Source organism: Panthera leo, chromosome B2, assembly GCF_018350215.1.
Source record: "Panthera leo isolate Ple1 chromosome B2, P.leo_Ple1_pat1.1, whole genome shotgun sequence".
Taxonomy (NCBI): domain Eukaryota; kingdom Metazoa; phylum Chordata; class Mammalia; order Carnivora; family Felidae; genus Panthera; species Panthera leo.
This window is the reverse complement of record NC_056683.1, coordinates 35,167,712-35,194,459: the sequence shown is the minus strand read 5'-3', so window position 1 is coordinate 35,194,459 and position 26,748 is coordinate 35,167,712. Positions and strand designations below refer to the sequence as shown.

The following is a 26,748-nucleotide window of genomic DNA, read 5'->3' as shown; positions in this document are numbered from 1 at the left end:
ATCCTGAAAGTGTACTGCCCTTTAAAAAACTGCTTTGTGCTTGCTACCTTCCTTCTCACGGTCTTTATGCCAGTGCGCATCCTCGTGTAAATCTTTTGTGGGGAATTCAAGAACCGAGACTTCCACTGACACAAGGCAAGCTTCCACGGGTAACAATTAATAAAAGGTGCTTCGAAGGGGGGCCAGGAATCTACTCCATATACCAAAAGATGAAGAATGTGTCAAAAGAGCAGTGAAATCTAGACTTCGCTAGCACCGATGGTGTTCTGAACACTGCTGTGACACCTGTGAAACAAGCCCCAACAGGGTCGACCTCGCTTTGCTCGGCCCCGCGGAGCCAAGGAAAAGACGTCTTATGGGAGTCGATCCTGGGGGAGCTGCCGGCGGTGCTGTCAATCTGCGAAACCCCAGAGGCTCAGAAAAAGAGGTTTGCGCAAGGGCAAGAGGAAAAGGGCCGCGCGAGGGTGTCACGGACGGGAGCGGCGGTGAGGCTGTCACAGGGCGGCCTCCCCCCTCCCGGCCTCGGGCCCCAGTCACTCACATGCGGGGCCCGCGCCCCCTCGGGCTCCTCCCGCCTCGGGGACTTCAGCCTCCGGGCGAGGAGGGTAAGCCGCCAACTTCCTGCTTCCGGGCGCGCAACCCGGAAGCAACTCCCACGCCACAGGCGAGGCCGCGCGTGCTAGGGTGGCTCCTTCCTCACACCTCGCGCTTGCGTCAGAAACAGAACCCGCGACTTGGCCGCGCGCACGCGCGCGTGCGAAGTTCCGCGAGATCTGGAGAGTGCGGGTTCCTGCTCGGCCCACTTGAGTCTTTACCGGGGTCTGTCCTCTTCCGCGTTCGGGCGGATTCAGCAGCTGAACTGATTCATCCAACAGCCTTTGATTGGGCCCCCCTTACTCCGTGCCAGGCAGCGTGTTAGGCATTAAGGAGTGGGAAGGATAGGTAACAGAGGGCAGGCCCTTACCTCTGGGAGCTCTTAGTCTAAAAGAAAGACAAGCAAACAAATCATACAAATAAACACACAGCCCACTCATAAATATTTATTGGAGCTTACTCTGTGCGAGACATTGCCAAACCCTTTATGTTTGTGAAACCAATTCAACAACCCTATCATATAAATAGTCCCTATAGGGGCCAAAAGGCAGGCCACCCAAAGACGGACACTTTGGCATGATGATTATTTTGAATTAAAAGCAACCAAGAGGCGCCTGGCTGGTTCAGTTGATAAAGCTTGCAACTCTTGATCTCAGGGTGGTGAGTACAAGCCCCACATTGGGCGTGAAGTCTACTTTAAAAAAATAAAAGCAATAAAAACACAGCAGATTTAGGAAAAGCTCTCTACCCACCCCCTCAACTGCCTGCCTATACCAGAAAGAACTATTAATAGAGATCCCTCTTTACCTAAGAAATTTATAGGGCGATCTTTGTTTTCCAAACATCTGTCCCCTTACTACTAATAGAACAAGGCCTTCCTCTCCTTTGTATTCCCAAGTTCTGCCCCTCTCCTTAGCTCAGGATGTCTCATGTCGGCTATCTTTGGAATTTCGTGTGTGTGTGTGTGTGTGTGTGTGTGTGTATGCGTGTGCATTCTCCACATTTATGAAACTAAATTTGATTTTCTCTTGTTATTCTGTCTCATGTCAGTTTGGTTCTTTTTCCAGCTGGAAGGACCTTGAAATGCAGACGAAATTCTTCCTCCCTGAAAATTTATCCTCATACCAACCAAACTGAGGTTTATGGAAAGTTTAACTTGCTCAAGATTACACAAAGAGTAGTGGGATCACAATTAGAACCCAGGCTACTTATTTTGCCCAGTCCTTAGTGCCAAGATCCTAACTTTTCTGCTAGAGACCTGCCATCAAAATGCTACTGGGTTCATACTAATAAAGCTAACTACAAAGGCAGTGTGATACTGATGCAGGGATAGGCAAACCAATTGTGCAGAATAAAGAGACCAAAATGAGAACCACACATATATATACACTTGCTTTATGACAAAGAGGTACAACTGAGGACTGAGGAAAGGATAATGCTATCAATAAATAGTTCTGGGTCGGTTATATATACATATAGGAAAAAATGAAACTTAACTCCAACCTCACACCATACACCAAAATAAATTCTATGTGTATTATAGCTCTATATGAAAAAAAAATTGAAACAATAAAACTTTAGAGTAGCTCTGTCCAATACCATTGCCATGCAAGTGACTAGTGAGTACTTAAATGTGGCTAGTCAGAATTGAGATGTTCTGTAAAAGATAAATTGATACAGTTTACCACACTAAAATTAGAAACCGGAGCACCTGAGTGGCTCACTTGGCTAAGCATCCAACTTTGGCTCATGTCATGATCTCTTGGCTTGTGAGTTCAAGCCCCATGTCAGGCTCTCTGCTGTCAGCATGGAGCCCACTTCAGTTCCTATCTCCCTCTCTTTCTGCCCCTACCCAGCTCATGCTTTCTCTCTGTCTCAAAAATAAATAAAAACATCAAAAAAATTAAATTAGAAACCACCTCTCATCATCAAAAGATACAAGGTACTGGGGCCTGGGTGGCTCAGTCTGTTGAGCGTCCAACTTCAGCTCAAGTCATGATCTCGCGGTCTGTGAGTTTGAGCCCTGCATCGGGCTCTGTGCTGACAGCTCAGAGCCTGGAGCCTGCTTCAGATTCTGTCTCCTTCTCTTTCTGCCCCTCCCCCACTTATGCTCTGTCTCTCTCTGTCAAAAATAAATAAACATTAAAAAAAACAAAAAAAGACACAAGGCAGGGCTTGATCTCATGACTGTGAGATCTTGACTTGAGCCAAAATCAACAGTCACTCAACCAACTGAGCCACCCAAGTGCCCCAGAAGAAACAATCTTTAAAAATTTTTTTTAATTTATTTTTGAGACAGAGAGAGACAGAGCATGAACGGGGGAGGGTCAGAGAGAGGGAGACACAGAATCTGAAACAGGCTCCAGGCTCTGAGCTGTCAGCACAGAGCCTGACGCAGGGCTCGAACTCACGGGCCGCGAGATCGTGACCTGAGCTGAAGTCAGCCGCTCAACCGACTGAGCCACCCAGGCGCCCCTAAACAATCTTTAAAGATCAGTTTGGCATAGCCAGAAAGAACTTGAATGCTAACACTTTGACCTGTGGGCAGTGGCGAGCCACTGAAGGTTTTTGAGTGGGGTTGTGATGGGATCAGAGTTCTGTTATGGCCATATAAATCCCGTGGGATGGACGAAGGCTAGATTGGAGGAGGAAAAATTAACTTTGGAAAGTTCAAGGGAAAAATAACTTTGATGGTCTAGGTAAAAGGAATGGAAGAACGAGAATCTGCTCAAGGAAGATTTCCCAGGTACAACAAATCAGGTTGTAGAAAGGTTCAGGGGAGGAAGGCAGGGGAAAGGCTTGGGCTCCAGCCCACACTAAATCCTGTGGGCCCTGCAGCTTGTCGCCTCCTCCTGTTGGTCACTCAGAGCCCTCCACTCTAAAACCTGGCTGGTGGGAGAAGAGCTCATGAATGTGAAAGTTTGGCAATCTGGAATGTGTGTGGGGATGTAGCTGAAAGAGGGTGAGGAATCAAAAGATGTGTGATGACTAGGACAACAGTGACTGGGGCACAGGAGGAGGAACAGTTTGGGGGAGAGGATAGGGACGGAAATGATGGATAAACATACTCATTTCTTTAGTCTGGGCTTCTGTTGGCATTTAGAAAAACCCTTGAGAAGGTTTCCAGGTAGTAACACTCTGTGCCACAGAATTAATTGCTTGTGGTGACTTAGCTCCGCCCAGCCACTGGAGGCTCTCTCTGTTCAGGTTCTGGCCTGGACCAGGCCCTATGGGAATGCCGAACTGAACCGAACTTGGACGTGGTCCCTAATGTGGGCTCTTATCAATCTACTTGGAGAGAAGAGAATGTGTACAAGTGGCTAGACAACAATGAAAGGTGGCAGAGGACTAAAGACCAAGAAGGGAGAAAGGGAGAGAACCTACTCGCAGACAGGAAGAGAGGATTTCTGAAGAAGTTGGGACCCAGGCATGGGCAAGGTTTGGGAAGCATTGCAAGGAAAGGGAATGGCCTGAGCAAAGGCCCAGAAAGTGGAAATGTTGGTGGCACATTTAAGGCATGGATGAAATGGTAGGAAATCAGGCTGGGGAAGTCAGGGTGAAGGCCCTTCAAGCCCAGGCCAAGTGGTTTGGGACTTTATTTTATTTAGTTTTTATAAATTATTTTTTAAATGTTTATTTATTTATTTATTATTTATTTTGAGAGAGAGCACACAGGGAAGGGGCAGAGAGAGAGAGAGAGAGAGAGAGAGAGAGAGAGAATCCCAAGCAGGCTCTGTGCTGACAGCACGGGGGGGGGGGGGGTGCTTGATCCCATGAACCCTGAGATCATGACCTGAGCTTGAAATCAAGCTTAACCAACTCAGTCCCCAGGCACCCTGGGGACTTTAACAGGCCAAGGGAAACCATTTCACATTTCTTGGCAAAGTGACATACAAGATATCTTGGGAGGAAAGCTTTGGCTGGTGTGTGTGGAGGATGCATTAGTGGGGAAAAGCCAAAAGGCAGGGAACCCCACAAGGGGGCTTCTAAAATAAGCCTGGTGTTAAAATAAGCCTGGTAATTTGGGAAAAAAGAATTGATAAGTCTTGATGATGTATCACTTACAGGGAGCAGAGAGAAAGAGGATGATCTTCAAGTTTCTAGTCCCCAAAATGATGTTTCTGTAAGAGTTTATAATTTTGTTTTTAATAAAGCACATTTATTAAGAAGACAAATTAAGCTTAACAGAATAGATGAAGTAAATACAAGACACTCAGAGTAATTTAAGGTGGACTATTAGTTATACTCAGAAATCTCTGTTAATTCCTCCCTGAAGTCACCCAATGTTCTCTTGGGGACAAAAGGCCAACAAATACAGAGTCTCTTGGGGAAGGATTTTGGAATGAGACAAAAAGACACTGACTTATTCTTGTGTAAAACTCCAATGCATCCTCACTGTGCCCTAAGGCACCCAAAATAGATAGTAAGGAACTACATAAGATCCAGAGAAAGGTAACTCAAATAGCAATAGACAGAATGGACCAATGATAAAGACTTTTCTGTCCAGCTCAAGGGTCATAAAGAGGACATGAACACGAGACTGCAGAAAGTGTAAAATTTATTATACCTTACCTTAGCCCAGCACTCATCAGCGTAAAATGTAGTTCTCCGCCCATTATTAATTCAACAAAACCTGAACACCCTATTCTCAGTACTCTGCGAGAAAGGCACAGAAATGAAGGAGATGCCCAGCCTGCTCACTGTCTAGTTGATCTCTACAACACCGTATAGCCTTATTCCTACCTGACAATTAAGGGAACTAGGATTGAACTAACTATACACAGACACTCACAGCTGTGATACTGAACAAGTCACTTAATCTTTGTAAGGCTCAGTTTCCTTAAAGTAAAAAGGGTATAGTAACATCAACTTCATGGAGTTTTGAAGATTAAGTGGATCACTGAAATAGTAATTAGTAAAAATGTATCATACACAAAAAATAGTTTGCAAACTGGAAGCACTCAAACCGAACATGGAATGAGGTTCGGAGGTATATCGTTATGAAGCAGCTTATCCGGTGAGGAGACAGTGTGGCTTTTTACTCTTCAGATATTTTATAATATTAGAATTTCCTAGGGATAGGGATGGGTTAAAAGTAGTTACTTCATGGGGCGCCTGGGTGGCGCAGTCGGTTAAGCGTCCGACTTCAGCCAGGTCACGATCTCGCGGTCTGTGAGTTCGAGCCCCGCGTCAGGCTCTGGGCTGATGGCTCGGAGCCTGGAGCCTGTTTCCAGTTCTGTGTCTCCCTCTCTCTCTGCCCCTCCCCCGTTCATGCTCTGTCTCTCTCTGTCCCAAAAATAAATAAAAAACGTTGAAAAAAAAAATTAAAAAAAAAAAAAAAAAGTAGTTACTTCATGGGGCGCCTGGGTGGCTCAGTTGGTTAAGCGTCTGACTCTTGATTTCAGCTTGTGAGATCGAGCCCCACATCCGGCTCAGCACTGATAGTGCAGAGCCTGATTGGGATTCTCTCTTCCCCTTCTCCCCTGGTGCACTCTCCCTTTCTCTCTCAAAATAAACTTAAAAAAAAAATAGTGGGACACCTGGGTGACTCCGTCGGTTAAGCGTCCAACTCTTGATTTCATGATCTCACAGTTCATGGGTTTGAGCCCCACATCAGGCTCTGTGCTGACGGTGTAAAATATTTTTTAAATATTTTAAAAAGTTTTGGGGCGCCTGGGTGGCTCAGTCGGTTAAGCGTCCGACTTCGCTCAGGTCATGATCTCACGGTCCGTGAGTTCGAGCCCCGCGTGGGGCTCTGTGCTGACAGCTCAGAGCCTGGAGCCTGCTTCAGATTCTGTGTCTCCCTCTCTGTCTGACCCTCCCCCGTTCATGCTCTGTCTCTCTCTGTCTCAAAAATAAATAAACATTTTAAAAAATAATAATTAAAAAAAATTTTAAAAAAAGTTTTAAAAAGAGTAGTTACTTCATATCAATTTTGAGAACAGTTTAAGTTTTGTTTTTGATTTTCGGAGGCATTAACAAGAAGTGGCCCAAGTTAAGTTTCGCTTATTTTACAGAACAAGCTAAATTAAGGTTTGCCTATATGACTAAACTGGTTTGCTTGCTCAGGAAATTTTCAAGTCTGGTCTCCATTTGTGTTTGATTTTAACAAGGTGAAAGCACACCATAGTTCTTAGCTCGATGCCTGACATTGAGTAAGAACTCATTTAGCCATCGTTATTTTTTTTTTTAATTTTTTAAAACTTTATTAACATTTATTTACTTTTGAGAGACAGAGCACAAGTGGGGGAGGGGCAGAGAGAGAGGGAGACAGAATCCGAAGCAGGCTCCAGGCTCTGAGCTGTCAGTCAGCACAGAGCTCGACTTGGGGCTGGGACTTGTGAACCACGACATCATGACCTGAGTTGAAGTCTGACGTTTAACTGAGTCACCCAGGCGCCCCGTAGCCATCATTATTAACCAGTGTGCAAAGCATCTACAACATTTACTTACCCCATTTCTTTCTCCTCCTCCCTCCAAACCTTGCAGGGCCTCTACTTTGCTTCTCTTTGACCCTGAACAAACCTCCCTAACAACCTTCTGTCCCATATATCCCAGCCAGTCACTCTAAGCCTTGCGTTAGCCCTCATCTCTTTGATCTTCATTCTCATCTCTCTCCCTTTCCTTCTTTCTCATTTTCTTCCTGACCCTTTTCCTCTCTCTGTCCCAGACTCTTTGCTCTACTTTTTGGAGTCTTAAGGCTCAGGTTTGCTGTATGGCTAGAGACAAATGAACAAGTCATTTAACTGGTGGGTCTCGATTTTCACATCTGAAAAATGGGAACAATAATATCTACTTTACAGGATTGCTCTGTGGAGTAGATAATAAAATGTAAGTGCTATGTAAATTGTACAGGGCCTTACAAAGGTCAGATACTGGCACCTCTCATTTCTATTCCCTTTCATTCTACTCTCTTTCAAGTCCCAGCCCCTTTGTGGAACTAAAACTTCTTCCGATGGAAAATTAGGACATAACTCCAATCGGAGTGCAGATTTTCTGGTTCTTCCCGCCTTCCCCGCCTAAACGAACCAATCAGAGCTACAGGAGGGTGTCTCACGCTTCACTTGGAGACCACCCCCTACAATGGAGCTTGCGCTTTTCTCCGTCTCTGCAGCCGTTCTGTTTTCGCTTCACATACCAGCTTCTCCGCCTTGGAAGTGGGGTCCTTCTTCTTTGTCTCAACTCCCCAAATCTTGCCATAGCAAGGGTTGAACGGCGAGGACCGGAAGTGTGCGCAGCAGCGGCGGGTCCCCAGGCATCGACACCGGAAGTAGCAAGTGCTGCTGAATTGCGCGCGCTGAGCTATGGCGGCGATCCCCCCAGACTCCTGGCAGCCGCCCAATGTGTACTTGGAGACCAGGTGAGAGGGGTCGGGCCTCGGGGCTGGGCTGGCGGTGGCGACGCGGACCCCCGGCTTTGCCGCGGGGCTGGGTTCCGGGTACGCTCCCCCGGGAGGCCGGCCTCCACGTGGAGAAGCGTAGAGCGGCGGCCGTAAGGGCAGCTTGAGCGCTGAGTGGGGACCGCCACCACCCGCGTCCGAGCTCCACACTGGGTCTCCCTGAGACCTCAGCGACAGCGGCCTGGTTGCCCTCCTCCCACCCGGTGGTTCATTCATTCATTCAACTAGCGTGTGTTGAGGTTACAAGCCAGCGACGTTGGATCTGGAATCAGGTTAGAGGTGCCTATGGGGCGCCTGGGTGGCTCAGTCGGTTGAGTGTCGGACTTCGGCTCAGGTCGTGATCTCACAGTTCTTGCGTTCGAGCCCCGCATCAGGCTCTGTGCTGACAGCGCAGAGCCTGTAACCTACTTCAGAATCTGTGTCTCCCTCTCTTTCTGCCCCTCCCCACTTGTGCGTGTGTGCACTCTCTCTCAAAAATAAATAAACATTTAAAAAAAAAAAAGGTGCCTAAGACACACACCGCTTTTGAATTTCAGAGTTGCGGTCATCTAGGTGGGGCTTGTTTATACAGCTGTTATAGTAACTAATGTTGTAAGCAGTTTAGTTGCATTAAACTATTAGAAAGGCACAGGAAGAGACACATTTCCCCCAGTATCAAAGAGTGCTATAACTGAGCACTAACTAGCGAGTGCCATGCCCCTGACATATAGCATCTCATATAGTTTAATCCACTTAATACCCACATGGGTATTATTCCACCTTCTCTCCAGTTTTAGCAGGAGAAATGCCAGAATTTACAGATGAAATGATTTGACCAGACTCATACAGCAAGTAAGTCGGGAAACCTCATTTGGAGCCTGGTCCGGCTGCCTCACATGCTAGGTTCTTTAGCTCCATTCATTCCACTGCCTCTTTGGAAAAAGTCCAAAGTGATCTTAAGAAGGTAGTACAAATAACCTAAGTAACTTCTTATTTCTACAACACTGTAAAATGAAAGCATGGTAGCCTGACATTCAAGATTATTATTTTTTTCATCTGGCCTTTGCCTTCCCTCTCTGGCTGCATCTTCTGCCATTCCCACATCAGTAGCCAAGGACCAGCTTACTTTTTTTCTATTTTCTGCTCTTGCTCGTGCTGTTTCCCCCCGGAGCACGGTTCTCAGATGCTGCTTTTGCTCCCTGGTCATCTTCCCCACCACCAAAATCCTACTTCAGGCCCCAACTTGAAAGCAATTTCTGAATTCACCTGTTCACGTTTTTTTAAGTTACAAAATAAATCAAAATTTAAATCCAAGCAGTGTAAAAGTATATAGAGTAAGTGAAAGCCACCTCTTCCTGTAAAAACAGTAAATAGTTTGTTGGATGGCCTTCCACATCTTTCTCTGCGAACATCTAAACATCTCTTTTGTGTTGCTTCTTTTATCTTTTTGTTGTTGTTTTCTTATTTTGAAAGAAGGAGACAGCAAGTGAGGGAGGGACAGAGAGAGGGAGAGACAGAATCCCAAGCAGGCTCTGTGCTGTCAGCGTAGAGCCTGACGTGGGGCGTGAACTCACAGACTGAGATCATGACCTGAGCCAAGATCAGGAGTCAGAGGCTTAACCGACTGAGCCAGATGCCCGTCTCTTTTATGTTGTTTCTTAAAAACAAAATCATGTGATCATACTGTATATATGTTGTGTATATGTTTTTTTCTGTAATTTGCTTCTGTTTCACTTGCTAACACAGCTGCCCATAGTGTGGATATTTTGTATTTTAGTCACTTCTTTGAAGGACACTTAAGTTGCCTCTTGTTTTTTGTTATGACAAATACTGGCATGAATATCCTTCCACATACCATGTCCTTTAGCAGCACGTTTGTGAGTTTTGTTATAGAATACTTAGAAGTTGAAATTGCTCTCAAAAGGTATGTTGATTTCATAACTGTATAGGTATTTCCTGGTTGCCATTCCGAAAAGTTATTCCCTGTATTTAAAAAATATGCACCAGAATATAAGCTCCATGAGGGAAAAAACCGCCTAAAACCATGCCTTACACAGAGTAGGTGTCGATCCCTGCTGAATTGTTAGTAGGGGATGAATTGCTGGTAGAAAGGCTTTTTTTAGAGAGCTATGTTCTAGCATATACCACATATATATATTTATAGAGTGCTTATGCTGTGCTTGGCACTGGCTATCCAAACTATACATAGTTGCCTCAATTTTCACATTCTTGGAGCTTAAGATCTAGGTGAGTGATGGAGTAGAGGAGAGGGGAAGGCACCTAAGTCTTTTACTTTTTTCCTGAGCAGTACTTGGGGGGCAGGGGGAGGTAGAGGGGAAGGGCTCATCCCATTTGATAGGTATAGAGATGTGAAGTAATCAGGTTTTGCATTTGTTGCACCCTCTCTTAAATACACACAAACTGTACCTTTTTTTCCCATGAAAATTTTTACGAATAGGTAATATATTTACATGGTTCAAAAATACAAAAGTTTAAAAAAAAATACTCATTAAAAACCATCCTGTTTCCCATTTGTCAAGTTTCTACCCCTACCCAGAAACTTATGCATGTTTAAATAAATACAAATTCCTGATATAATAATACCTTCTTTTTAAAAAATGACAAATTAAGTATTAAGTGAAATTTTTTTCCAAATTGAGGGTTGGTTATACTGGTTTCCCATGATCAGTGACTTTTTTTTTTTTTTTTAATATATAAGGCTAGTTTGAATTTTTAGTTGTCCACAGTTACTTTGTTTACAAGAAGTACCAGAAGTTCCTATGTGTTTTACTCAAAGAAGATACCTGTGTTTATATTATTTACATTGTGATGTTTTCCTTTGCTGAGCATGAGATCTGATGTTTATTACAATTTCATGACTTACATAAGTTTGAAAATAAAGAGTCCTGGATCAGTCCCATAATATTCCTGTTTGCTGTGACCTTGTTCTTGACTAGAACTCTACTGTCCTACCCCCCCCTGCAGCATGGGAATCATTGTGCTGGAGTTGTACTGGAAGCATGCTCCAAAGACCTGTAAGAATTTTGCAGAGTTGGCACGTCGAGGTTACTACAATGGCACCAAATTCCACAGAATCATCAAAGACTTCATGATCCAGGGAGGTGACCCAACGGGGACAGGTATAGTTAAGCCGACGTTAGTTGTTTGTTTTTTTAATTTTAGAGCAAGCAGGGGAGAGGGGCAGAGGGAGAGAATCTTTTTTTTTTTTTTTTTAATGTTTATTTATTTTTGAGAGAGAGAAAGAGACAGAGTGTGAGCAGGGGAGGCTCAGAGACAGAGAGATACATAATCCAAAGCAAGCTCCAGGCCCCTAACTGTCAGCACAGAGCCCGATGCAGGGCTTGAACTCACAAACCGTGCGATCATGACCTGAGCTAAAGGTGGATGCTCAACTGAGCCAACCAGGTGACCGAGAGAGATTCTTAAGTAGGCTCCATGCTCAGTGTGGAGCCCAATGTGGGACTCGATCCCACGACCCTGGGGATCCTGTGACCCTCAGGGATCATGACCTGAGCTGAAATCAAGAGTCGGACACTCAACTGACTGAGCCACCCAGGCGCCCCAAGCCAACATTAGTTGAATTCAGTGAAATAGGGCAGGCTGAGAGAGGAGCATGTGTGGAGGGAAAAATCAAGAATTTGGTTTTGGTTTTAGACATTACATTTGAAATAGTTGTCAGGTCTTCATTTAGAGGTATTGAATAAGTGAAGGGATAGGAGTATGGAGTTCATGGAGAGATCTGGGATGGAGGTATGAATTTGGGAGTTACTGTCATTTAGATGGGATTTATTAGTGAAATTGGTGCATGCTAATGTGAGTTTCAAGGCCCCTTGCTTCTCAGTCTGCATTTTCTCTCTGCTAATTTCTGCTCCTGCTTTTTTTGCCTTTAAATAAGTTTGATAATCTTTGTGCCAGTCTTTTCTTAATCTTGTTATTCTTTGTCATTTTCAGTTGTTCTCTATTTATCCTTTATAACCAGAGGTATTCAATGTTTTTAATGTATGTGGACACATTTAAAAATACAGAAGATATAGGAAACTAGACAAAAGAACACGAAGATCATTTATACATATACTTCTTAAAGATTTCTTTTTTTCTTTTTTTAAGTTTATTTATTTATTTTGAGAGAGCACAGGTGAGAGAGCACAGGAGAGGCAGAGAGAGATGGAGAGAGAATCCCAGGCAGGTTCCCCACTGTTAATGCAGAGCCTGATGTGGGGCTTGAACTCACAAACCATGAGATCAAGACTTGAACTGAAACCAAGAGTCAGATGCTTAACTGACAGAACCAGCCAGTTGCCCCCTTCCTAAAGATTTCTAGCCACTATTAATTATTCCCACAATATCCACTTCTCAGAAACAATTGATGTTAACTGTTGGTGGACATTATTCTAGAAATCTTTCTTTTCAGATACCTAGTTAAAAGGATGGATGAATGGATGGATCACTAGCTAAATAGAGATGATTTCAAGACAATAGACTATGTCATGCATGTTATTGTTTTCAAAACAAAAAAAAAACATTTAATTTTGTATATATTTAACAAAAATTGATTTCCTGTTATGAAAGGTGAGGCAGTCAGTACTTAAATTTTTACCCATTCCTGTTGTTTAGAAAAAAACTCAGTTTTGCCTGCATTCTGTGATGGGAAAAACCTAGTTCTTTCCTCCTGTGTTTTTCTCCTGCATGTCTCCCTTACTGCTAACACAGATCACTTCACTTCTGACACAAATGTATTTAGGTTTATCACCCCCCACCCCCTCGCCCGACAAGCAATTCTATGACACCAAGTGAGTGTCTTAGATTAACTCAGTTCCCACAAGTTAAGGCCCAGTCCCCACAAGATTGCCCCTCTTCCCCTGGCCCCCCTTTAGTCACAAGCCTAGGTTCCAATAACCCCCTCCTTGGGGTCCCTTAATTTGCCAGAGCAGCTCACAGAACTCATGGAGACGTTTACCAGTTTATTAAAGGACATGATGAAGGATACAGATGAACAGCCAGATGAAGAGATGGACAGGGTGAGGTCTGGGAGGGTCCCCAGGGCAGGAGCTTCTGTTCCTGTGGAATTAGGGTACGTCACCATCCAGGGATGTGTTTGCCCACCTGGAATCTCTCTGAACCCTATAGTATTGGGATTTTATGGAGGCTTCTTCATGTAGACATGACCAATCGTTATCTCCGCTTCAGCCCCTCTCCCTTCTCTGAAGAAGCAGGGGTAGGGGGATGGGAGGCTGAAAATTCCATGCTTCTAGTCATGGCTTGGTCTTTCTGGGGACCAGTTGCCATCCAGGAGTCCACCTGCCTCATTAGAACAAAAGATGCTCCTAATGCTCTTATCACTTAGCAATTTCAAAGGGTTTTAAAAGCCCAATTTCAAGGACAGGTCAAAGACCAAATGTTAGAACAAGAGCTGCCCCTAGTATTTTTATCATGTAGGAAATTATAAGAGTTTTAGGAGCTCTGTGCCTGGAACTGGGGACAGAGATATATACACATCTATATCTCTTCTGTTACCTCACACCTACACTCCTCCCTCCCTTGCTCTCAATTTTCGTCATTAGTTTTATTTTTCATCAGGGCACATTTTCCATTCTGTGCCTGATTCCCTCAGCTACAGTATGGGTTCTACATTTCAGAGGGTTCAGTGTTTACCAGTAGGCTTTTCTGTTCACAAGGGCTGGAGGACAGAATTTCCTGCTGAGTGGTTTGTATTGCAGGCGCTGGAGGGTGTTAAATTTTTTTAAACTCCATCATGTTAGAATTTGAAAAAGACCGTGACTGGGTATTGTGTTCTTGGGCCACGCTCATTCCCTCAGATTTTTTTAGACAGGTCTGTTCTGTTGACTTCTGGTTGTAAACATGGCTTTGGAGAATATGGAGGCCAGATTTACTCCTTCCTTCAGCTCTGGAGAAGTGTTTTGATTTGTATTTGTGAATATTTTCTCTGTCACTTGCTCTGATTTCCTAGTTCCGGAAACTAGTTATTCTTTGTTCTATGACCTTTGCTTTTCACATATGTTACATTACTTTTATTTTTAAATTTTTATATGTTTATTTAGTTATTAAGAATCTTTTTTTTTTTTAATGTTTATTCAGTTTTGAGAGGGGGAGATAGGGAGGGGGACAGAGGATCCAAAGCAGCCTCTGCGCTGACAGCAGTGAGCCCAGTGTGGGGCTCAAACTCATGAACTGTGAGATCAGGACCTGAGCTGAAGTCAGATGCTCAACTGAATAGGCCACCCAGGCTCCCCTATTTATTTTGAGAGAGCGAGAGCGTGAGCACATGGGAGCATGCGTGCAGGGGAGGGGCAGAGAGAGGGAGAGAGAGAATCCCAAGCAGGCTCCACACTTAGTGCGGAGCCAGAAGCGAGGCTCAATCCCATGACTGACTGTGAGATTATGACCTGAGCCGAAATCAAGAGTCAGATCCTTAACCGATTGAGCCACCCAGGCGCCCCTATTAGATTTCTTTTGAGTGTGTGAGATGATGTCTTTCTGTTTTGTCTTGCATCCACTGAGATAATCTTAGACCTTTACTCTGTGCCTTATTCAACTTGTGGTCATGTCTGTTCTGTCCTTTACTGCTCTGATTGATTTATTAGCACTGTATTGGTGTTATTGGGCTCTCAATCTGTTTCCATAGCTCTGCAGTCATTTCACTTACTTTGTTGATTTATTATCTTGTCTTTGAGCTTTTGTTTTATTGGATTCTTATTTCTATTGAAGCATCTGTAGCTTGAGACAGCTGCAGAGAAGCCCTTGGACTATGTTTTCTCCCAGACTGAGTTCCTGAGGTGTTTTTTCTCTCTCTTTTTTTTTAAATTTTTTTTTTTAAGTGTTTATTTAATTTTTGAGAGAGAGAGACAGCGTGTGAATGGGGGAGAGGCAGAGAGAGGGAGACACAGAATCTGAAGCAGACTCCAGGCTTTGAGCTGTCAGTATAGAGCCCGACACAGGGCTCGAACTCACAAACTGTGAGATCATGACCTGAGCCGAAGTCTGACGCCCAACCGACTGAGCCACCCAGGCGCCCCATGAGGTGTTTTTTCTCTTACAACCCTTCCTTTCTTTCTCTCCTTCCATTTGTTGTAATACGTTTGCATAGTTTCTGTGCCACTTCTTTTCATCTTATCTATGCTTAATATATGTCGGCACTGATGCTGTTTGTACTTTTTATTTGTTTAGATACAGTACAAGTGGATCCTCTTTGTCATTGTCCTTCCCATTCCAGATGCTAGGTTGCTTTCTCTCCATTCTGTTCTGGCCTGATGAGGTAGTGGGAGAGCTAATGCTGAGTGAGCACCTTACGTGAGGGCCAGCCTCTGTTCTGTTTCCCCAGCCTCTAGTAAAGCCCTCTCCCTGGAGACCTCTCCCCCAACCCTGGACTCTGGGTAGTCCCCTGAGAACAGCTGTAGTGGAGGAGAAGGATCCTCCTGCCCTTTTTCATTCATAGCTGGGTCTCCATAACAGGAGAGATTGATAGAAAAGCATACAGATTTGTTTGTTCTAAGTTTTGATGACACCGGAGCCTTGATAAAGAATTGAAGACCCATGGGCTCAGTTGGTTGAGTGTTTGGCTTGATTATTTCGGCTCAGGTCATGACCTCAGGGTCATGGGATTGAGCCCTACATTGGGTTCCATGCTGAACATGGAGCCTGCTTAAGATTCTCTCTCTCCTGGGGAGCCTGAGTGGCTCAGTCAGTTAAGCTTCCGACTTCGGCTCAGGTCGTGATCTCACAGTTCATGGGTTCGAACCCTGCATTGGGCTATGTGCTGACAGCTCAGCTCCTGGAGCCTGCTTCAGATTCTGTGTCTCCCTCTCTCTCTGCCTTTCCCCTGTTCATGCTCTCTATCTCTCAAAAATAAATAAATGTAAAAAAAAAAAAAAAAAGATTCTCTCCCTCCTTCTCCACCTCCCTCCCTCCCTTTGCCCCTCTCCCCTGCTTGTGCTTGCTCTCACTTTCTCTAAAAAAAAAAAAAAAAAAAAAAAAAAATGACCTGAAGAAATGGTTATACTTGAGTGTTTTTGTGCTAGGTTTGACAGTGTTGTGCTAGGGTGGTTTCATTGTTTGAGTGTTCTGTGCTAGAGTGGAAACTTGTGAGAAAACATGCTAGGACGAAAGGGGTCTGAACTGAATGTAGTAAACATCAAGGCTTGTTCGTTCAGCTTCCTCTTGGGGTCCTTCTGTCTTAGAAATGGGATGTTCTTTTCCCCAGGTATAGTGAGGGCACCTTTCACATGAGGGTCTTAGGACCTACTCCAAGGGAACGTCACAGTGTCCTTCTTGTACCTGATGTCTCTCAGATTCCTTCAATTTGAAATATTCAGTGTGCCCAAGTGCCATATTTTGGGGTAGCTTGTCCTGAACCCCAGCATGGCCCGGTGCCCCCCCGCTCCCCCAAGGCGGCCGTGGCTGGTGGCCTGCCATGCCGCTGCTGAGCCCCTGTGGTATGCACAGGCTTCTGTCTTCAGGGACTTCTCTTCAGTTTTTTCAGGGTTGCTCACCCACTTCTTCTGTTGGCTTCTCAAAATTGGAGGCTATTTGTAAGAATTCTCTGGGTTCCACACTCTCTTTCCTGCTTACTACTTTTAGGGAGTGCAGGCAGAAGAATCTCTCTTTCCTTGGCTTACTCTTCTCAGCATTTTTGTACTAAGTTTCTTTCCTTTTTCTTTGGTTGATGCTGGTGAATTTGGGGCTTGAAAAAAAGTGGAATTTTTTTTGTCTGTTTCATCAGGTATGGAGGGAGTCTAAGCCTGCCTCATCCTCTTTCTTTATCTGAAAGTGTCCTGTCAGCACTTTGCTGTACTTTCCTGTCTTCTTCCTCTCTCTCGTTACGAGATAAAATTTTAATTCATAACGCCAGTGAACTGAGAGAGTCCATGATAAATGTACAAGAATTGGAAGTGACTCAGATGTGAGTTGTTCATGTCAGAGCTTCCCTATATTTCTGTAATTGCTCTGCAATCCTTCATAATGTCACATTTCCATGATGCAATTTTAATGAAATGGAATCACTCAAAAGATTTCCAAGTAATTGCCTCCAGCCTCAAGTGTAATGAATGATTGAGCTGGTAGGTCTGTGGTAGAAGGCAAACAAGGTGAGGCCCTCCTGGGTCACTAATATGAACTGCTAGCTGATTAGGCGACATGTTTTTTGCTAAATATCTCAGGTGAACAGCATGACGCATCCTGGGCTCTTCAGCAAGTCGATGTACTATTTCTGTCCCTCCCTGTCCCTTGGTCTGGCTACTCTGGAACTAACTATCCTTTCCACAGTCTTTCTTAAGCACCTTTGCCAGGTGTTTTCTCAATTCAGATACCTTTGAATTCCTGCTGCGTTTATTTATTTATTAAGTTTTATTCATTTATTTTGAGAGAGAGAGCATAAGTTGGGGAGGGGCAGGGAGAGAGGGAGAGAGAGAATCCCAAGCAAGCTCTGCATCGTCAGTGCAGAGTCCGATGCAGGGCTCGAACCCACGATCGGTGAGATCATGGCCTGAGCTGGACTCAAGAGTCGGACGTTTAACCCACTGAGCCACCCCGGCACCCCACTGGCATCATTTTAAACTATTTTTCCTCTTTAAAATTTCTCTTGTTGTAATAACTATGCCGGCTTTTTCCTTAGCTGTCTTTTTTATCTGCTTCTACTAACTTCTTCCCTTCCTCTCCTCCCTGTAAGACGTGGCATCCTGTCAGGCTCTTCCTCTCGCTCTTCACGCTCTGCAGTTAGCCTCGCGTGCTCACCAGCTGGCGTGATCGTGGTGATTAATTGCATGCTGATTACGCTGCACATTGCCCTCCCTCTGACTCCTTGTCTCCTCTTGGTAGCCCCAGGAACACCTGAAATTTAACTGTGGAACGGCCAGCTCATTGTTAATTGTATTCATTTGGTGAATATCTGCTCAGAGTCTGCTGGGTATCCTGTGCTGTTCCAAGTCCTGTGAAGAGACTTAAGCAGTGGAAGCCGAGGCATTTTCTTTTACTTACAGCTCTCCCTCCTCTGCCAGGAAGACAAGATGGTTCTTACAACAAACAACAATAGAGGCGTGCCTGGGCGGCTCCGTCGGTTAAGTGTCTGACTTGATTTTGGCTCAGGTCGCGATTCCAGGGTCGTGGGATAAAGCCTTGTGTTGGGCTCTGCGTTGAGCATGGAACCTGCTTAGGATTCTCTCTCTCCCTCTGCCCTTCCATCTGCTCTCATTCTCTCTCTCTCAATCTTAAAAAGGAAAAGAAAAGAAAAGAAACATCTATAAGGTAATATAATATGCAAATTTATGGTGGTACACTCTGGGTTATATATATGACATAGGTTGGAATAATTCATAATAAGAGAAAAGTACAGTGGAGTGGAATTAGCATGGATGGAGGCATATTGTGAGGTGGGCCTTGAAAGAAATGTAGACTTTTAACTCTTAGGAGGACAGGGAAAGGCATTCTAGATTTAGGAAGAAGAATGAGTAGAGTAGAGGCACAAGTGACAGAGATGTGTTGAGTGTGAAGGAGAGCGCAGCACCCCAGATGTTGTGTCTCACATGCTGGACCGGCCACCTCTCCATGTCCAGGACAAATATGTACAATGTGATCTCTGAGGTCCTTGAACTGCATGTTTAGGGGACAGTTAAGGAGCTGTTAGGGACAGAGTGCACAGAGTAGTTAGAGATAGCATGGTGGATAAGATCAGACCAGTTCACGGAGACTCCCAGACAGGAGTTCAGATTTGATCTAATATTATTCTGGAACTATTTTGGGACTCTTGAGTCTGGGATAAGAAAAATAAGTGAGGAAATTTAATTCAGCCATGGTAGATGGCAAGGTCATGGAGTGTGGGGTGAACAGGGTCGTAGAGCCTGGTGGGCTTGGGGTTGAATCTTGGCTTCACTTGAACTTACTAAATGTAGACGAGTTGTGTAAGCTCGTTGAGTCGTCTTATCTATACATGCAGAGTGTGGTTGTGTTCACCTCATGGAGTTGTTGTGAGTCGTAAATGAGCCGATGTTTGTAAAATGATGAGTACAGTCTTGACCCAAAATAGGAGCTTTAAAAAATGTTATTCTTTATTTTGATTGTTAACTTACTTAACAAACATCTTTTGGACCTCCTGCCATATTCCAGGCATGTTCTACGAGCTGGGGATACAATACTAAATTAAGGAAGCCCTGGTGAAGTTCTCATTCTAGTGGGAGAGACAGTGAACAACTAAGTACATAATACACTATCACCATCATGACAAATGATGTGCAGAAAATGCTGTAGTAAGGGGGGAGGGCAGGAATTCTCAGCCTTGGCACTGTTGACATTTGGGGCTGGATAATTCTTTGCTTAGAGGACTGTCTGTGCATTGTAGGCTCTTCAGCTGCATCTCTGACCTCTCCCTGCTAGAAGCTAGTAGACCCTTCAGTGTGACAACCAAAAATGTCTCTACACATTGTCTGATGTCCCTAACGGACAAATTCACCCTCAGTTGAGTACCACAGGAGTCACGGAGGTGTTATTTTGGATAGCGGGATTAGGGAAGACCTCATTGGTAAGGTCCATTTGAGCAGAGCTCTGAATGAAGTGAAATAGTGAGCCTGAGACTGTCAGGGGCAAGGACACCACAGAGGGAATAGCGATCAGAGGCCTTAGACCAGAGGATGCTTGGCAAGAAATAGCACAGAGCAAGTGGCTAGAGCAGGTGAGTGGGGGGAAGAGTGACAGAAGATGACTTTGGAAGGTAGCAGGACACCAGGTCATGGAGTCTCATAAGTGGTGAAGACTTTGGATTTTGTCCTAAGCGTGATGAAATGTCACCAGAGGATTTGGGGCAGAGGACTGCCATGATGAGGCTTGTTTTAAAAGGGTCCCCCTGACTTCCATGTGGAGACCCAGCTGGCTTGGAAAAGAGGAGACAAGGCTAGAAGCAAGGAGACCAATTGGAAGCTTGTGACGTTTATCAAAGCTAGAGTTTTTTGTATTTGGCCTAGGGTGATAGTGGTTCTGTCGGTTCTGATCCTCTGGGAAGCAGATGCTAAGACAGAGTTAGACATTCAAGAGCTTGATTGGAGTAACGCCTGTGAAAGTTAAAGGGGCAAGAGAGCAGTGGTTGGAAGGGGAGGTCTTCACACATCAGTGCAGGTCTAACGTATAAAAGGACAGGGGGCAGAGGAGAAGGAGCCAGTAGAGGAAGGGGAGGAGCCACCACCAGTAAGGTGGGATTTTTAGAAGGGTGACATCAACTGTCAGATGCTGCTCACAGAGCAAGCAAGGTGAGGCCTGAGGATTGGCCATTGGATTTAATGACGTGATGGTCACTGATGACCTTGGGAAGAGCCATTGTAATGGAGCGGTCAGGGCAAAAGTCTGATTGGAGCGCATTTAGAGGCAGGAGAGGAAGCCAAGACACCAAGTGTTGCCAGCTTTTTTGAGGAGTTTTTCTGTGAAGGGGCGCAGAGGAATAGGGATACTTGGAGCGTTATGTTTAATTTTTAAGACCTTTTTTTTCCTTTTTTTCTTTTCTTTTCTTTTTTTTTTTTTTTTTTTTTGCTGATAGGCCTGGTCTACTAGAAAGAAAAAAATGGTACAGCAGAGGGAGGAATTGTAGTTGCAAAGTTCCATAACGGTGAATGGGCTCGATTAGGTACATGGTGGTGGGATAGTCACAAGAACGGTTTATTAATGAGGGAAGAAGGAAGGGAAATGGGTGGAGATGTGGGAAGGGGAGTGGATTTGGTGGTGAGAGCACGTGAAAGTTCTCTGCCTTTTTTGTCATTGAAATAAGCAGAGTTACACTCAGAGCAAGGAGCAGTGAGGGAGTGGTGGAGGTTTGCCGATTGAGGAACTGCAAAAACCCATGCAGTCTGACTCCTAAGGTGAAGTATTAATCACTACCTACAGTTGCCTCTCACAGGAAAATGCCCAGGTTGTCTCCGTTAAAGATAGCTCAGGGGCGCCTGGGTGGCTCAGTCAGTTAAGCGTCCAACTTCGGCTCCGGTCATGATCTCACAGTCTGTGAGTTCGAACCCCGCATCAGGCTCTGTGCTGACAGCTCAGAGTCTGGAGCCTGCTTCGGATTCTATGTCTCCCTCTCTCTCTGCCCCTCCCCTGCTCGTGCTCTGTCTCTGTGTCTCAAAATAAATAAAAACATTAAAAAAAAAAAAAAAAAGATAGCTCATCATCGCTGATAATACAGTGTTTGCTCCATGCTTTACACTGCGTGGTTTCTGTGCACGATCTTACTTAGTTCCTGTAACAGTCTTACGAGACAGAAGTACGACAGAAGTACTTCTACTATTCCATTTTTCAGACAAGGAAACTGAGGCTTTGAGAGGGTAAATATCTTCCTTAAGGCTACACGGCCAGTTGGTGGTGGAGTTGGAATGGAAATCTGGATCTCTCTGGCCCCAGAGGCAAGTGAGGAAGACAGGACTCCTAAGACCCTCAAAGCTTCTTGGAGAGATGTAGCATTGTTTCCCACGTTAGATCTGGTATCTGGCATTTGCCCTGGTAATCCAACAGCAGCAGCTCCACCTGTTAGTTCCCTCTTCCAAAGACTCTGTTACTAACAGCGATTGTATCAATTTGGAATGCTTTTGGCTGCACATAACAGAAAACTGCACCGGCTTAAACAAAGAGAGCTTTTGTTTTTCTCGCATAAGAAAATGTCTGAAGGTAAGCAGTTGTCGGCCTTGGTTCAGCTGCCCAACAGAGTTGTCAGGGACCCAACCTTACTATATCGTTCCATTCCATCATTGTTAGTGTGTTGGCCTTGGATCTCAGACTTGTCTTATGGCTGCAATATGGCTGCTGCTGCTCCTGACATCACCTCTGCTTTCAAAAAAGGGAGATGGGGAAAGAGCTATGGGTGAAAGACAAAGGAGCATGTTTTTCTCCCTTTTTATTAGGAAAGTTCTAGCTTTCCCAGAAACTCTACTCAGCAGGCTTCTGTTTGTATCAGTAAGTCCGAACCAGATCATCTGACTACCCCTAGCTGCAAAAGGCACTGGTCAGTACCTGCTTCTCCTGTCCCTGAGGTTGAAGTAGGCCATGGAGAAGGGGTTAGAGAAAGAGTTAGAAATGCTCAGAGAACAGCTAACCTGCTGTTAGATGCTCTCTTGCCAGAAAAGAGGTTTTGATGGGTTTGGTCAGTCGCCTTCTGGAGTCAGGTGCCCCAGGCAGAGCTTTCACGTAGGCCTCTTCATGGGTCCCTGGCTCACCTGTACTGCTTTGGGACTGGTCCCAAAAGGGGCTGTGGCATGGGAGCGATGGGGTAAGTAGCACCAAGTATGGTCGTCTTTGAAACCACCGTGTCTTAGATGCCGCTCCAGTTCATCGTGGGAGTTTTCTGCCAGGCAGTGAGCAAGAAGAGACATCGGAGGGGTCTTGGGGAGAAGGAAATATTTTTTTAAAGCAGAAGATCATAAAGAAAAAGATTGAGGGATTTCAACTGCGAAAAATTCTGTGCAGCAGAAGACCCCATTAAAAGAGTGATAAAATTTCGTCCACCGGAAGAAAGTATTTGCAAAAGCATTAACTGACCAAGGATTAGTATCCAAAATATTAATCCTAATAATACACAAATCATATATATATATGAATTATATATATTATGTATATGAATTATATACATATTTTTATATATATGAATGTCAAACCACTTAGTAGACAAGTGGCTGTTCACAGAGGAGGAAAGCTAAATAGCCAGTAAACGTGGCGTTATGCACACCTTCAAGGAAATGCAGATTAAAGCCCAAGAGATCAGACACCTCTCAGACTGAGGAATGTTAGAAAGTCTGGCTAAAGCACCTAGAGCAGTAAGAGTGAGCACTGTGGGTGGGAGTGCACATTGGGGCCACTTCTGGCAAGCTGTTGGAAGAAATCTGGTAATGGGGAAATACTCAAACCGTGACCCTGCCTGCCCATGAGGTGTTGTCCCTAAGAGCTCCCGCACTTGTCTGAGAGAGGCGTAAGAATGATTACTGCAGCATGGTTCACAACAGCAGAAACAGGAGAAGGATCCCAGACACCCATCGACATGAGGAAAGGTAAGATTGGTGTTACAATCGCACAGTTGGAACGAATACTACAGAGAGCCGCATGGAACAAAATGGATAAATATGGCGAACAAAGAAAAGCTAATTGCAGAAGAATACATAGAGTATAATACCCTTTATATAAACCGAAAAATATGCACAGCAGCAATGCATTTTTTTAGGGTGCATACTTAGGTAGTAAAAAGGAGAAAGCACGGAAGGGACAGACTCCTGGCCAGCATAATGGCTACCTGAGAGGAAAACGTGATTCTTTGAAGTAGTTGTTAGCTGGCGGGGAGGTGGGTGCAGAGGGCAGGGAGTGTGTGTGCATGGTGTCTTTGACTGGATTGACCACACTTCCTGAGCGAGGGTGCAGTTTGTCTCATTATTCCTTGTCTCTTTTGTACATCTGAGATATTAAATACCTTGAATAAATGTTGAAGAGAAGGGACAGAAGAGTAAAAGAGCGTCCAGAATACAGAGTTTACAAAACAGATCAGTGCCTGTCGCCATTGTATCTGTTCTAGACTCGGCACACAGCAAAGTTTTGACTGCAAAGCTTCCAGATTGTCAGCTTTATAAGTGATCGTTGGCATCTGGGTACCCTGCTCTGCACTGGAAAACTCTTTAATCGTGGCTGTCCCCCTACCGTCTCTCCCCTATTCCACATGCCCAAAGGAATGTTTTGATTGGAATTCTTTGTCTTTCTGACATTTTGTTGCAAACCCTACTGGGTTGAATTAGATTATGAAAAGATAACATATTGTGTGTAAATGCTGCTGTGGAGCCCCACACTAGTTGCAACTGGTCAGACTATGCCTGGTGAGTACAGAGGGGCCCCCGTGCTCTTTCCTCTCCTCTCCTTCTAATGACTTAACCCCCCGGGCTTCATGTGTGACTCTTGACTGGCCCATCCCTTAACCCTCTTGTTCTTAGTGCCATTTATGTGATGGCTTTCGGTTCCTAGAGGGCAGGGGCCCTGAGGTTTCATCCTGGAAGCCCCCGGCTTGCAGGGATCCCACTTCCAAGGCCCAGCCTGCGACGAACAGCCCGCTACTGAACTTCGCCCTCCGTTTGCTCACTCAAGCCCTGGATTTAGGGCTTGACCACAGTTTGCGCCCATGGCCCTCTCTTTCATAGTCAGCCCTAGCACTAACCACCCCCTCTGCCCCCAGCCTCAGGTAGGAACCTTGACTCTGTAGTCTGAGATAATATATTGGTTACATGATTGCTCTTGAGAAGTAAACTGACAGGTTGGAATTTTTGGAACACATTTTTATAAAGTTTGGTATTTGGGTACTTTCCCAGAAGCATAGGTAGCCTGGGCCGAGTGGGAGGTTTCCCTGAGTCTGTTAGGATTCACTCCCATTCTTCTTTGCGTGAGAAGTGTTTTCTTCCAGCACCGGGGGCTATGGCAGGCTGTCTGTGGTGGAACATTCTAAGTACTGCAAGGGATTTTCACCATGGAAACACCTTAGCTGGCCCCTGGGGCCTGGGAGGAACATGGTGCGTTAACATCCTACTTTCATCGCAGGCTGTAAGAGGAGGTGAGCTCCCTGTGTCTGGGCTGTTTTCTGGCTGCCAGGCAAGCAGAGTAAGCTGATGAACCCAATGTTCACTTTGTTCCAGGCTGTTTTGTCTTCGTTGGTCAACTTGGAGAAACCAGAGTAATTCAGCAAGTCATATTTTTTTGCTAAATAGTTGATTAGGCGAGTTGCCTCCTATTAGGACATTTTTTTTTCCTTTGGGAACACCATATTTATTGTATCATTTTGCTCTAAGAACAGAACCTGGGTGCCAGCGCCACACTCTCGTGGACATAATATAAATGGCGTAAGGTGGTGATGTTGCTAGCAAAGCGTTCCTAATCTCACGTCTCTTCATAATCTCCTTAGTGATGCACGACCTCTCCTCTCCACGGACTCTGCCTGCTGTGATATTCCTTTCTGCCACATTGCCACTTTCCACTCTGTTTTCCTTAAGCTGGAGATCTTTGACTTAAATGAATGTTACTTTCCTTCATCTAGGTTCAGGACGGCGAGTAGCTCTTTAAGTCTTGTGCCATCTCTGGTCCATTAAACACGGCTGCCTACAGTTCTGAGTTGGTAGGCCACAGAGGCCCGTCGAAGCTCAGCAGGGAGGAATGTTGGTTGATCAGCAATGTCTGTGATGGGCACCGGGTTAAGGCTTGGGGCGCTCCTGTCTAAAATACTCATAAAAAAGTTAAAAATTAAGAAATCTCTTAATCCATCAAATTATAAATGGTAGTTAAACTGTAGATAGTTAGGTTATAGGGGACTTTAATGTCCTATTGATAATGTTCTATGCTTTCTGCATATTTGACAGTGAACACGTATTACTTTAATAACCAGGAAAAAACACTCTTGGTGTTATTTTGAAAAGAAACCTCTTACCTGAATGAAACCAGTGATCCGAATGTGCTATGTCTGTGCTTGATCCTGCTGCTGGGCTACGTAGTTGCAGTATACTTAGCAGGGGCCAGGTGTGCTCACTGCTCTTTCCTTTTGTATACTCCGAAGAATCTTTTGACCCTGAACCATAATTCTTGCCGTGAGGTAGAGCGTGGGACTAGCTGACTGGCTTCTTGTCTTCTAATCTGGCAGGTCGAGGTGGTGCATCTATCTACGGCAAGCAGTTTGAAGATGAACTTCATCCAGACTTGAAATTCACGGGTAAGTAAAGAATCTGGCCGGACTGGGTAGGAAGAGGGAGAGGACTTTAAAAGCTTGCCCTTGGCTGTGATCCAGGGCGCATGCCTGACACCGTGGCGTGGTGCCATGCCGCTGCCCAGCTATGGCGCCACAAAGAGCCGTGGTGGATTAGAGAAGATGACGCCTCTCTCAGGGTCCTGAGCAATTCACAGTGCTGGCCTGAGTGTTCTAGCCTCTAATTGTTGAATGTTGCGGTCATAAACTGGGAGTTATATTTATATACTATGTGTCTGTAGTTCTGCACTATAACTAAAGTCTGCTTTCCTCAGAGAAGGAGGAGACCTTGCTGGGATTTGGAGGGGAATCAGGAACATGGCCCAGCAGTTGGTGGGGATCATCATGGATAGAGAAGCTGGGGAGTAGGCGAAGACCAGGAAGATGAGGTTGTTGGGGTAGTGCAGTGATGGCCTTTGGTGCAAAGGCGGAGAGCCTGCCCTGAGGGCAAGATTGTTTGGGTCACGTGGTTGAGGACAGAGGCCAGAACAAAGTCTGGGATGGTGTAACACGCTCCAGGCTGGAGCTTTGGGGGTTATTCATACTCTTTCCTCCTTTTTCCCACCAGGGGCCGGAATTCTCGCAATGGCCAATGCGGGGCCAGACACCAACGGCAGCCAATTTTTTGTGACCCTAGCCCCTACCCAGTGGCTTGATGGCAAACACACCATTTTCGGCCGTGTGTGCCAGGGTATAGGAATGGTGAATCGAGTAGGAATGGTGGAAACGAACTCCCAGGACCGCCCTGTGGATGATGTGAAGATCATTAAGGCATACCCTTCTGGGTAGGCTTGCTGCTTTCTTGGGCACACTCAGGTCCTCTGAGATGGCCTCGGTGAACCAGCTTCCAGATGACCTAGAATGACACATACTTAAACTTCATTTTGGCCTTGCAAATCACAGAGCTAAGGAGACCTAGGGTCTTGGGTGAGTTAGAGATGGAAGTATATTTTTATTTTCTTTTATTTAAATAATTTTTCTAAATTTTATTTTAGAGAGAGAGAGAGCACGCTCACAA

The 26,748-nt window shown here is 45.0% G+C and overlaps 2 protein-coding genes across 2 annotated transcripts in view; one reads left to right on the top strand and one right to left on the bottom strand.

The window, feature by feature from the left end:
* Positions 1 to 663, bottom strand: part of CB2H6orf89 (chromosome B2 C6orf89 homolog) — a 39,663-nt gene extending 39,000 nt beyond the window's left edge. Inside the window, exon 1 of the mRNA XM_042938595.1 lies at positions 542 to 663. Within this exon, the coding sequence (XP_042794529.1) occupies positions 542 to 543 (2 nt within the window). The 5' untranslated portion in view covers positions 544 to 663. The remainder of the gene's footprint in view (positions 1 to 541) is intronic.
* Positions 664 to 7,671: 7,008 nt separating this feature from the next.
* On the top strand, positions 7,672 to 26,748 carry PPIL1 (peptidylprolyl isomerase like 1). Its single transcript, XM_042938591.1, has 4 exons — positions 7,672 to 7,954; positions 10,958 to 11,112; positions 25,629 to 25,697; positions 26,299 to 26,748. Exons 1-4 carry the CDS (start codon positions 7,899 to 7,901, stop codon positions 26,517 to 26,519), a joined length of 501 nt encoding a protein of 166 aa, XP_042794525.1. The 5' UTR covers positions 7,672 to 7,898; the 3' UTR covers positions 26,520 to 26,748.

Bases quoted from the DNA above. Each gene is read 5' to 3' on its own strand.
- PPIL1 (XM_042938591.1), top strand. From the start codon at position 7,899: ATGGCGGCGATCCCCCCAGACTCCTGGCAGCCGCCCAATGTGTACTTG. The intron at 7,955-10,957 runs GTGAGAGGGGTC...CCCCCCCTGCAG, and splicing joins AATGTGTACTTGGAGACCAG to CATGGGAATCATTGTGCTGG. The intron at 25,698-26,298 runs GTAAGTAAAGAA...TTTTCCCACCAG, and splicing joins TCCAGACTTGAAATTCACGG to GGGCCGGAATTCTCGCAATG.